General features: G+C 47.5%; 1 protein-coding gene across 1 annotated transcript in view; it reads left to right on the top strand.

Moving 5' to 3' along the window:
- Nucleotides 1-1646, top strand: part of LOC121291850 (proteasome subunit beta type-9-like) — a 117388-nt gene extending 115742 nt beyond the window's left edge. Inside the window, exon 6 of the mRNA XM_041213454.1 lies at nt 1476-1646. Within this exon, the coding sequence (XP_041069388.1) occupies nt 1476-1603 (128 nt within the window). The 3' untranslated portion in view covers nt 1604-1646. The remainder of the gene's footprint in view (nt 1-1475) is intronic.
- The last annotated feature ends 11018 nt before the right edge of the window (nt 1647-12664 follow it).

Here is a 12664-nt window from a genome sequence, read left to right as displayed (position 1 = left end):
CAGTCAAATCTCCCTCGCTCCCCTTAAATCCCTGCCAAACTCACTATCAAACCTCTCTTTTCCACATAAACCCCTGCCAAACTCACTATCAAACCTCCATCGCTCCCCTTAAATCCCTGCCAAACTCACTATCAAACCTCTCTTTTCCACATAAACCCCTGCCAAACTCACTATCAAACCTCCATCGCTCCCCTTAAATACCTGTCAAACTCACTATCAAACCTCCATCGCTCCCCTTAAATATCTGCCAAACTCACTATCAAACCTCCCTTCTCCCCATAAACCCCAGCCAAACTCACAATCAAACCACCCTTGCTCCTCAAAAACCCCTGAAAAACTCACTATCAAACCTCACTCCTCCTGATAAACAACTGCCAAACTCACTACCAATCCACCCTCGCTCCCCATATACCCCTTGCAAAACTCACTATCAAACCTCCCTCCTCCTCATAAACCCCTGCCAAACTCACTACCAATCCACCCTCACTCCCCATAAACCCCTGCTAATCTCACTATCAAACTACCCTCACTCCGCTTAAACCCCTGCGAAACTCACGATTAACCCACCCACCTCCTCCTAAATCCCTGCCAAACTCACTATCAAACCTCCCTTGCTCCCCATAAACTCCTGAACACTCACTATCAAACTACCCTCCACCTTATAAATCCCTGCTAAACTCACTATCAATCCTCCCCCTCCTCATAAACCCCTGGCAAACTCACAATCAGACCACCCTCGCTCCCCATAAACCCCTGCCAAACTCACTATCAAACTACCCTCCTCCCCATAAACCCCTGCCAAACTCACTATCAAACTACCCTCCTCCCCATAAACCCCTGCCAAACTCACTATCAAACCTCCCTCGCTCCCCATAAACCCCTGCCAAACTCACTATCAAACCTCCCTCGCTCCCCATAAACCCCAGCCAAACTCACTATCAAACCTCCCTCGCTCCCCATAAACTGCTGCCAAACTCACTATCAAACATCCCTCCTCCCCTTAAACCCCTGCCAAATTCGCTATCAAGCCTCCTCATGCTGCCATGTAACTTGAAAGGGCTGGATTCAGGGAGAAATAAAAATGACAATTGAGACCAAGGAGAAATTCCGGGGACTTCAGTTCGAACGTCTGCAGGGAATGAAACTTCAGAAAGTCACAGAGACCGATTTCACCTGCGTCGCTATATCTGGAGCTGTTTTCCGCTCACAGTCTAGCTGACTGGATCCCCAAACTTAGGGCTCCCTGACCAAATCGAGGACCTGCGGCAGACTGCAAGCCTTGTAGAGCTCCTGAGCCTATCCTCAAGGAGAAAGGATGGACAGGTACAGTTTGCTCTCCCTCCTCAACAGCAGTTGAGCTTCAGGAGTGTCTCCCCAGATCAGGGAGAATCTCTGGGCCAATGGGAAATGGTGCTGTGTGTTTGAGTGGACGGTTCTGTCCAGTGCTGGTGATAATTGTTATCTCTGTGTTGCAGCGATCACATTGGCCATTGGGAGAGATGGCTCGAGTGGAGGAGTGGTGTACCTCACAACCATTGCAGAGAAAGGCACTGAACACAAAGTCATTCTGGGCAATGAGTTGCCTCAGTTCCATGATGAATGAAAATCTGTGTTTCACTTCTCAATAAATCATTTCCACACTTAAACCCCAAGTAGTGTCCTCATCCAATTTGTACATTCACTCATGCACATGCTGACAAGCTTTGTGAAATCAAAAGTGTTTACTAAAATTACTGATGGAAAACTAGACTACTATAACATCACAACCCCTCTTCACTGTCCAATTGTCATTCGCGTCACTGTCGGATTTACTGCTGCCTGTGAATTGAATGTTTGTGGATTCAAGATGCCTGGAAGGGGGGAGGAAGCAGACTGAATAAATATTTGGATAAATACTTAGAAGAGTAAAATATGTGGAAAGAACAGGGGAGCGAGACTATTTGGATCGCTCTGTCAAAGAGGCACGATGGGCTGAATGGTCTCCTTCTGTGCAGCCTTGTATTATGATTCGATTGAGAATTGCAACTGTTTAGTCCATCACCCCACACTTGACAAGGGAGTCAAGCTTCATGGAGGACAGGCAGGAAATTGGAGAAGAACTTATTGAATGGCGGAGCAGACTCAATGGGTTGAATGGCCTCCTACTGCTCCTATTTATTACATTATGATCTTATAATCACTCCCTGTGTCGCCCACACACCACCACCACCAACTCCCTCCCACAATCTCAGGAAATAATTGGCAAGGTTCCTCATTATCTGCAGACTTAACTCCTGCTGGATAAATGTGCAGTTCGAGGTTGTACAGGGAGGGGGTTAGGCTTGCCTGTGATGCTTCAGCAGTCAAATAGCCTACCACTACTCGCTATGTGGGCACACACTTGAAGAATGGTGACATGGCTAACATGCCTCACCTCCTTGGTTCTTTGGAGTTAGCCAGAGCACATCAGATCTTACAGGACTGTTGTTTCAGGCTATAAGGACAGGAACTTTTGGTCATACTCAGCGGATCTGGCAGCATCTGCGAAAAAGAGAAACAGGGTTGATGTTTCAGGTCTGTGACCTCTCACCAGAACTGAGAAAAGTCAGACAAGTTATAGATTTTAAGTGAGGTGAGCGAGTGGGGAAAAGAAGACAAGGCGAGGTGTGTCATTGGGCGGGAGACAGGAGAGGTTAAATGGTGGAAGAGTTTGTCCTGCAGTACCAACAGAGCGAGTAAAGAAACAAAAGGTGTCGACAGCAGGTCTGCTGCTGTCTGAAAGTAAAAATGAGAAAAATCAACATGTTCCTCATGCACTTCAGCATTTGATTAGGCACTTCACAGTCTTCTGGATTCAACAATGAATTCAACAGCTTCAGACTGTCATCTCTTCCCCCATGTTTTTTGTTTTTGCCTTTTCAATTTTAATCTTTTTACTTTCAGCCACCAGCTCTCTTGACAATCAGTATTGAACCCTCCCACCACACCCCCAACTCCAGACACTGTTTCCCTTTACTTTTATTTCTTACACACGCACACACACACACACACACACACACACTCTCTGCATCTCTCCTGTTTTGATAACCTCCTACCTGTCAATCGGTGGAGAACAGAACATCCCCAGCTCCAGACACTGTTTTGCTTTAAGCAGCCAGTTCTTTATTTCTGGGGACATTGATCCTCCCCCTGTCCCCCCTGTTACACAACATTGTCCCCCCTCCCCCATAGTGTGAGCAGCTCACACCCACCCTGACACATGGATAAAAACAAAAAAACTGCGGATGCTGGAAATCCAAAACAAAAACAGAATTACCTGGAAAAACTCAGCAGGTCTGGCAGCATTGGCGGAGAAGAAAAGAGTTGACATTTCGAGTCCTCATGACCCTTCAACAGAACTTGAGTTCGAGTCCAAGAAAGAGTTGAAATATAAGCTGGTTTAAGGTGAGTGGGGGGGGTGGCGGAGAGAGAGAGAGAGAGAGAGAAGTGGAGCGGGTTGGTGTGGTTGTAGGGACAAACAAGCAGTGATAGAAGCAGATCATCAAAAGATGTCACCAACAATAGAACAAAAGAACACATAGGTGTTAAAGTTGGTGATATTATCTAAACAAATGTGCTAATTAAGAATGGATGGTAGGGCACTCAAGGTATAGCTCTAGTGGGGGTGGGGAGAGCATAAAAGATTTAAAAATATTTAAAAATAATGGAAATAAGTGGGAAAAGAAAAATCTATATAATTTATTGGTAAAAAAACAAAAGGAAGGGGGAAACAGAAAGGGGGTGGGGATGGAGGAGGGAGCTCAAGACCTAAAGTTGTTGAATTCAATATTCAGTCTGGAAGGCTGTAAAGTGCCTAGCCGGAAGATGAGGTGTTGTTCCTCCAGTTTGCGTTGGGCTTCACTGGAAAAATGCAGCAAGCCAAGGACAGACATGTGGGCAAGAGAGCAGGGTGGAGTGTTAAAATGGCAAGTGACAGGGAGGTTTGGGTCATTCTTGTGGACAGACCGCAGGTGTTCTGCAAAGCGGTCACCCAGTTTACGTTTGGTCTCTCCAATGTAGAGGAGACCACATTGGGAGCAACGAATGCAGTAGACTAAGTTGGGGGAAATGCAAGTGAAATGCTGCTTCGCTTGAAAGGAGTGTTTGGGCCCTTGGACGGTGAGGAGAGAGGAAGTGAAGGGGCAGGTGTTGCATCTTTTGCATGGGCATGGGGTGGTGCCATCGGAGGGGGTTGAGGAGTAGGGGGTGATGGAGGAGTGGACCAGGGTGTCCCGGAGGGAACAATCCCTACGGAATGCCGATGGGGGGGTGAAGGGAAGATGCGTTTGGTGGTGGCATCATGCTGGAGTTGGCGGAAATGGTGGAGGATGATCCTTTGAATGCGGAGGCTGGTGGGGTGATAAGTGAGGACAAGGGGGACCCTATCAAGTTTCTGGGAGGGAGGAGAAGGCGTGAGGGCAGATCCCTGACACACACAGTCTGTTAGCGCAGCTCAATCCAGCCCTGAGAGAGACCAATCAGAATAAAGAGCTGACAGGGATCATCTGTTGCCGGGTAGAGTCTGACAATTCCGGTTTGTTCCAGGTGGTTGAAGTTTCGACTCCACGGGATTTCCACTTCTCCATCATTTTCACGTGGTCCATCTCTGACACTTCCCTTCCCTTCCTTGACCTCTCTGTCTCAATCTCGGGTGATAGACTGTCCACCAATATCCACTACAAGCCTACCGACTCCCACAGCTACCTCGACTACAGCTCCTCACACCCCGCTTCCTGTAAGGACTCCAGTCCATTCTCTCAGTTCCTTCACCTCCATCTCATCTGTTCTGATGATGCCACTTTCAAAAACAGTTCCTCTGACATGTCCTCCTTCTTCCTTAACCGAGGTTTTCCACCCACGGTCGTTGACAGGGCCCTCAACTGTGTTCAGTCCATCTCCCATGCATCCGCCCTCACATCTTCTCCTCCCTCCCAGAAACATGAAAGGGTCCCCCTTGTCCTCACTTATCGCCCCACCAGCCTCCGCATTCAAAGGATCATCCTCCGCCATTTCCGCCAACTCCAGCATGATGCCACCACCAAACACATCTTCCCTTCACCCCCCCCGGCGGCATTCCGTAGGGATCGTTCCCTCTGGGACACCCTGGTCCACTCCTCCATCAACCCCTACTCCTCAACCCCCACCTATGGCACCTCCCCATGCCCACGCAAAAGATGTAACACCTGTCCCTTCACTTCCTCTCTCCTCACCGTCCAAGTTCCCAAACACTCCTTTCAAGTGAAGCATCATTTCACTTGCATCTCCCCCAACTTAGTCTACTGCATTCGTTGCTCCCAATGCGGTCTCCTCTACATTGGAGAGACCAAACGTAAACTGGGCGACCGCTTTGCAGAACACCTGTGGTCTGTCTGCAAGAATGACCCAAACCTCCCTGTCACTTGCCATTTTAACACTCCACCCTGCTCTCTTGCCCACATGTCTGTCCTTGGCTTGCTGCATTGTTCCAGTGAAGCCCAATGCAAACTGGAGGAACAGCACCTCATCTTCCGACTAGGCACTTTACAGCCTTCCAGACTGAATATTGAATTCAACAACTTTAGGTCTTGAACTCCCTCCTCCATCCCCACCCCCTTTCTGTTTCTTCCTCCTTTCTTTTTTTCCAATAATTTATATAGATTTTTCTTTTCCCACCTATTTCCATTATTTTAAAATCTTTTATGCTCTCCCCACCCCCACTAGAGCTATACCTTGAGTGCCCTACCATCCATTCTTAATTAGCACATTCATTTAGATAATATCACCAACTTCAACACCTCTGTGTTCTTTTGTTCTTTTGTCTGTGACATCTTTTGATGATCTGCTCCTATCCTAACACCCCCCTCTCCACTTCTCCCCGCGCCCCCACCTCCCCCCACCCCCCCACCCCACCACCATAAACCAGCTTATATTTCCCTCACATCAACAATTTCCAGTTCCCTGGCCCAAATCGCTTCCTCTTCACCATGGACGTCCAATCCCTCTACACCTCCATCCCCCACCAGGATGGTCTGAGGGCCCTTAGCTTCTTCCTCGAACAGAGGCCCGAACAATCCCCATCCACCACTACTCTCCTCCGTCTGGCTGAACTTGTTCTCATACTGAACAATTTCTCCTTCAACTCCTCTCACTTCCTCCAAATAAAAGGTGTGGCTATGGGTACCCGCATGGGCCCCAGCTATGCCTGTCTCTTTATGGGGTATGTGGAACATTCCTTGTTCCAGTCCTACTCCGGCCCCCTTACACAACTCTTTCTCCGGTACATCGATGATTACTTCGGTGCTGCTTCATGCTCTCGTCGGGACTTGGAAAAATTTATTAATTTTGCTTCCAATCTCCACCCCTCCATCATTTTCACGTGGTCCATCTCTGACACTTCCCATCCCTTCCTTGACCTCTCTGTCTCAATCTCTGGTGATAGACTGTCCACCAATATCCATTACAAACCCACCGACTCCCACAGCTACCTCGACTACAGCTCCTCACACCCCGCTTCCTGTAAGGACTCCATTCCATTCTCTCAGTTCCTTCGCCTCCGTCGCATCTGTTCCGATGATGCTACCTTCAAAAGCAGTTCCTCTGACATGTCCTCCTTCTTCCTTAACCGAGGTTTTCCACCCACGGTCATTGACAGGGCCCTCAACCGTGTCCGGCCCATCTCCCGCGCATCCACCCTCACGCCTTCTCCTCCCTCCCAGAAACATGATAGGGTCCCCCTTGTCCTCACTTATCACCCCACCAGCCTCCGCATTCAAAGGATCATCCTCCGCCATTTCCGCCAACTCCAGCATGATGCCACCACCAAACACATCTTCCCTTCACCCCCCCTATCGGCATTCCGTAGGGATCGCTCCCTCCGGGACATCCTGGTCCACTCCTCCATCAACCCCTACTCCTCAACCCCCTCCTATGGCACCACCCCATGCCCATGCAAAAGATGCAACACCTGCCCCTTCACTTCCTCTCTCCTCACCGTCCAAGGGCCCAAACACTCATTTCAAGTGAAGCAGCATTTCACTTGCATTTCCCCCAACTTAGTCTACTGCATTCGTTGCTCCCAATGTGGTCTCCTCTACATTGGAGAGACCAAACGTAAACTGGGCGACCGCTTTGCAGAACACCTGTGGTCTGTCCGCAAGAATGACCCAAACCTCCCTGTCACTTGCCATTTTAACACTCCACCCTGCTCTCTTGCCCACATGTCTGTCCTTGGCTTGCTGCATTGTTCCAGTGAAGCCCAACGCAAACTGGAGGAACAATACCTCATCTTCCGACTAGGCACTTTACAGCCTTCCAGACTGAATATTGAATTCAACAACTTTAGGTCTTGAGCTCCCTCCTCCATCCCCACCCCCTTTCTGTTTCCCCCTTCCTTTTGTTTTTTTCCAATAAATTATATAGATTTTTCTTTTCCCACCTATTTCCATTATTTTTAAATATTTTTAAATCTTTTATGCTCTCCCCACCCCCACTAGAGCTATACCTTGAGTGCCCTACCATCCATTCTTAATTAGCACATTCGTTTAGATAATATCACCAACTTTAACACCTATGTGTTCTTTTGTTCTATTGTTGGTGACATCTTTTGATGATCTGCTTCTATCACTGCTTGTTTGTCCCTTCAACCACACCAACCCCCTCCACTTCTCTCTCTCTCTCTCTCTCCACCCCCCCCCACACACCTTAAACCAGCTTATATTTCAACTCTTTCTTGGACTCGAACTCAAGTTCTGTCGAAGGGTCATGAGGACTCGAAACGTCAACTCTTTTCTGCTCTGCCAATGCTGCCAGACCTGCTGAGATTTTCCAGGTAATTCTGTTTTTGTTTCCAATTCTGTATCTATCTTGCCAGCTCACCTCTGATCCCATGCAACTTTACCTTCTGTACCAGTCTGCCAAGAGGGACCTTGTCAAAGGCCTTACTGAAATCCATGTAGATAACATCCACTGCCCTTCCATCATCGATCATCTTTGTCACTTCCTTGAAAAACTCGATCAAGTTAATGAGACACGACCTCCCCTTTACAACATCATGATGCATCCAAATGGTAGTAAATCCTGTCACGAAGAATCTGCTCCAATAATTTCCCTATCACTGACGTAAGGCTCATTGGCCTGTAATTTCCTGGATTATCCCTTCTACCCTTCTTAAACAATGGAACACACATTGGCCATTCTCCAGTCCTCTGGGACCTCACCCGTAGCCAGTGAGGATACAAAGATTTCTGTCAAGGCCCCAGCAATCTCCTCCCTTGCCTCCCTCAGTACTCTGGGGTAGATCCCATCTGGCCTTGGGGACTTATTCACCTTAATATTCTTCAAGATGTCTAACACCTTCTCTTTTTTAATCTCAACATGATCCAGGCTATCTACACACTCGTCCCTAGACAAATCGACCACTAAGTCCTTCTCTTTGGTGAATACTGATGAGAAATACTCATTTAGTATCTCTCCCATTTCTTCTGGCTCCACATACAGATTCCCACCTCTGTCCCTTAGTGGGCCTACCCTTTCCCTGGCTATCCTCTTGCTTTTTACATATGTATAAAAGGCCTTGGGATTTTCCTTAATACTGGTTGCCAGTGACTTTTCATGACCCTTTTTAGCCCTCCTGATTCCTTGCTTAAGTTTCTTCCTACTTTCTTTATATTCTCCATGGGCTTCATCTGCTCCCAGCCTTCTAGCCCTTACGAATACTTCTCTTTTCTTTTTGACTAGTCTCACAATACCTTTCGTAATCCAAGGTTCCTGAAACTTGCCATACTTATCCTTCATCCTAGCAGGAACATGCCGGTCCTGAATTCTTATCAACTGACATTGGAAATCCCTCCATATGTCATTTGTTGATTTGCCCTCAAACATCCACCTCCAGTCTAGATTCCTCAGTTCCTGCCTAATATTGTTATAATTAGCCTTCCCCCAATTAAGCACCTTAACCCAAGGACTCCTGTTATCCTTATCCACCAGTACCTTGAAACTTACTGAATTATGGTCACTTTTCCCGAAATGCTCCCCTTCTGAAACTTCGACCACCTGGCCGGGTTCGTTCCCTAATACCAGGTAATTGCCTCTTCCTTAGTTGGACTATCTACATATTGTCTCAGGAAGCCCTCCTGGATGCACATTACATTCCCAGAAGAGAAGCATATTATCTAAATGGTGAGAGATTGCAGCGCTCTGAGGTGCAGAGGGATCTGGGTGTCTTAGTCATGAATCGCAAAAGGATGGCATGCAGGTACAGAAAGTAATTCAGAAAGCTAATAGAATGTTATAATTTATTGTGAGAGGAGTGGAATGTGAGAGGAATGGAATACAAAAATAGGGAGGTTATGCTTCAGTTATACAGGGCACTGGTAAGACCACATCTGGAGTACTCTGTACAGCATTGGTCTCCTTATTTAAGAAAGGATGTAAATGCATTAGAAGCAGATCAGAGAAGGTTTCTTAGACCAATACCAGGAATGGGCGGGTTGTCTTATGAGGAAAGGTTGGACAGGTTAGGCTTGTATCCATTGGAGTTTAGAAGAGTAAGAGGCTACTTCATTGAAACCTTTAAGATCCTGAGGGGACTTGACAGGGTGGATGTGGAGAGAATGTTTCCTCTTGTGGGAGAATCTAGAACCAGGGGGGTCACTGTTTAAAAGCAAGGAGTCAGCCATTTAAGACAGAGATGAGGAGAGTTTTTTTCACTCAGAGGGTTGCGAGTCTTTGGAATTCTCTTCCTCAAAAGGCATTGGAAGCAGAGTCCTTGAATATTTTTACTGAGGTAGATAGATTCTTGATAAACAAGAGGGTGAAAGGTTATCGGGGTTAGTCAGGGATGTGGGGTTGAGAAGTAGGCTAAAAGGGCAGAGTGGCATACTCCTGCTCCTAATTCATATGTCTGTTTGGCCCTTTCTCTCACCGCCCTGCCACTCACCACACATCCCTTCACCTAGCCCTCCTGTGACTGTGGACCCTTCCTTTCCCTGGACCTCCTCCTCCCTGCCTCTCCAGCAGATCAACACTTTCCTCTCCAACAGCTGAAGGAGGCTGCTGGAGGTGGGTGGCTGTGAACTGTAGGGTCCCTGAAGAGACAGAGGTTCAGCAATTGGTGGAGGGTGTGAACCAGAGGGTATGCTGGGGAGAAAGGCAGGCACAGGAGGTGATAGAGGACAAGAACCAGAGGGTCGGGAAAGAGAGGGAGAGTTGGCAAATGGTGGAGGGTCAGAGATGGGAAAGAAGACATCTCCCTTCACCCCCACTGTCTATTCGAACCCCCACGCACTCTCTGTACTGACCCCCTGTCTCACTCTCAGGACTGACACCCCCCACTCCCCCCATTGCCCCCCACCCCCCCTTGCAACCTCCCCTCACCCCACTCCACCACCCCCCTCCCCCCACCATGGCCAGTGGCATTTGTCAGTATTTAAAAGCGGAGAGCAGGAGAAAGATGAGCAGAGACTGGGATTGGGAGGGTCGTGAGCTAGATAGGTACAGAGAGAGGGGGAGAGAGAGAGAGTGACTATGCTAGAAATGGAGAATTGATTGTCAGTATTTAATGTACAAACAACACACATGCTGGGCTAACTGGATACAGGGAGGCAGTGAATGGGAGAGGAACGCAGGGGAAGCATTGTGTATTTTCACAATCATGCAGAGAAACAGCTGGAGGTGGCAGTTTGATCACAGGGAGCGACACAGAGAGTTTGGGAAGGATGCAGGAAGTCTCCAGTGTTTAGTCACTGCCCAGCCTTTGGATTAAAGTCCCCCTCACAGAATCACAGAATCATTACAGTGCAGAAGGAGGCCATTCAGCCCATCTTGTCTGCACCAGCTCTCCCAATGAGCATTTCACCTAGTGCCATTCTCCTTGCTCCTTGGGGGTGTCTAGAACCAGGGGACAAAGTCTCAGAATGAGACTGAGATGAGCAGGAATGTTTTCACTCAGGCGGTGGTGAATCTTTGGAATTCTCTGACCCAGAGGACTTGGAGGCTCAGCCATTGAGCATGTTCAAGACTGAGATCGATAGATCTCTGCATTTTAAAAACATCAAAATATGGAAATAGTGCAAAAAATAGCATTGAAGTAGAAGATCAACGGTGATCTCATTGATAGGTGGAGTAGGTTCAAAGGGCTGAATGGCCTATTCCTGCTGCTATTTCTTATGCTCCTTCCCCTAAGCCCTCTCTATTTATCTCTCTCTTTAATCTCACTTTATATATCAGCCTCTGGGCATCTTTCTGTGTCTCTGAGCGTGCACCCTCTCTCTGGATCATTCTTTATATCAGACTTTCTCTCTCCCTGCCTATCTCTCTTACTCTCTCTCTCCCAGTTCTGTCCATCTCCCTGGGCCTCACCACTTTCTGTGTCTCTGTCTCTCTGACTGGGGGAGATTTGAACTCAGTGCCATGGTTTTGTACAGTTAATGATGAACCGGGGTCCTCCATCCCTCCTGGGTTTTACTCCCATTGATGGAAAAACACGGGGGTGGGGAGGGGGTGGTGGGGTAGCTGGGAGCGCTGTGGAAACTAAAGGCTGAATCACAAGCACACGCTTTGCATGATTACATGTTCACTTGCTAAAGCTCTGGAGGGGTTCGGAATCTTTTAAGTCTGAGACAGAGCCCATTTTGGACAATAAGACCAGAGAAACATGGGAAATTCAACTGCATGAGGAACTGAGGTCACAGCAACAAAGAAAACTGCTCAAAACTAAACTTTATTTTCACTTCTCTGTATTGCACCATTAATCTGTCCTGTTCCTGACAGGACAACTTTAACAGTACTGCACTGGTTGTTACTGCCTTTGTGATGCTTGACATTGAGCAAGGCGCTACAGAAATGCAAGTCTTGCTCTCTCAGCTCTCACAATGTGACAATGTGAAACAACTTGTATGGTCAGAGTCCCTGAATCTCACTAACCTGTCTAAATCTAATCTACCCAGTAACAGATGATGAAAGGACAGAGGGCAACCTGATTGGTGTGTTTGAAATATCTGGGCTGTGTTTGAATGTGGAGAAAGAACAGAGAGGGTGTGAAATGAGGAGTGAAAGTAAAATCAGGCCTGTGGGCCTTCTTCCCACCACAGTGAGGGCATTGGAAAATGGTGGTTGCAGCTTTCACAGGGTTTTTCCCTGGTTGCTGCATTGCTGTACTTTCGATTTTACAACCCACAAATTGAACAAGTTCATCAGGCTGTTCTTAGGAAAGTTCGCCTGCAGCTCGAACAAAAGCCTTACTCTGCCTCCGCTCTTTGGCCTGTCTGGCCGCTGTACAGCTTTGCTTAAATGTAAATCTTCCTGAAATTGTAAGGAGTCAGAGAGATTCTCATCTGAAACACCAATGTCTGCTCCATCTCTGACCAGCTTCTCTTTTAGTATTCCCTGCTCACTATTTTTGCCTAGGCAGTATAAGTCATTATGAATGAGTCAATCCCTTCATCCTTTATCGGACTGAAATTAAATTTCAACCTCTCTTCGATAATATTTTTACAAAGACTGAGTCAAAAGCTCCACTGACATACTCTTAGGAGTCTGTCTCTTTGTTCACCCCCTGTCTAGCCAGCATGTCATCTGCTATCCTCCCAACGGTGTATCACAAAGCGCTAGCTTGATCTTTGCTCTCTTGACTCGCAAGGACTGAGGCATTGTGGTAGCGGGAAAAATG

This window comes from Carcharodon carcharias, chromosome 19 (assembly GCF_017639515.1).
Source record: "Carcharodon carcharias isolate sCarCar2 chromosome 19, sCarCar2.pri, whole genome shotgun sequence".
Lineage (NCBI taxonomy): Eukaryota > Metazoa > Chordata > Chondrichthyes > Lamniformes > Lamnidae > Carcharodon > Carcharodon carcharias.
This window is presented reverse-complemented; position numbering and strand designations above follow the sequence as displayed.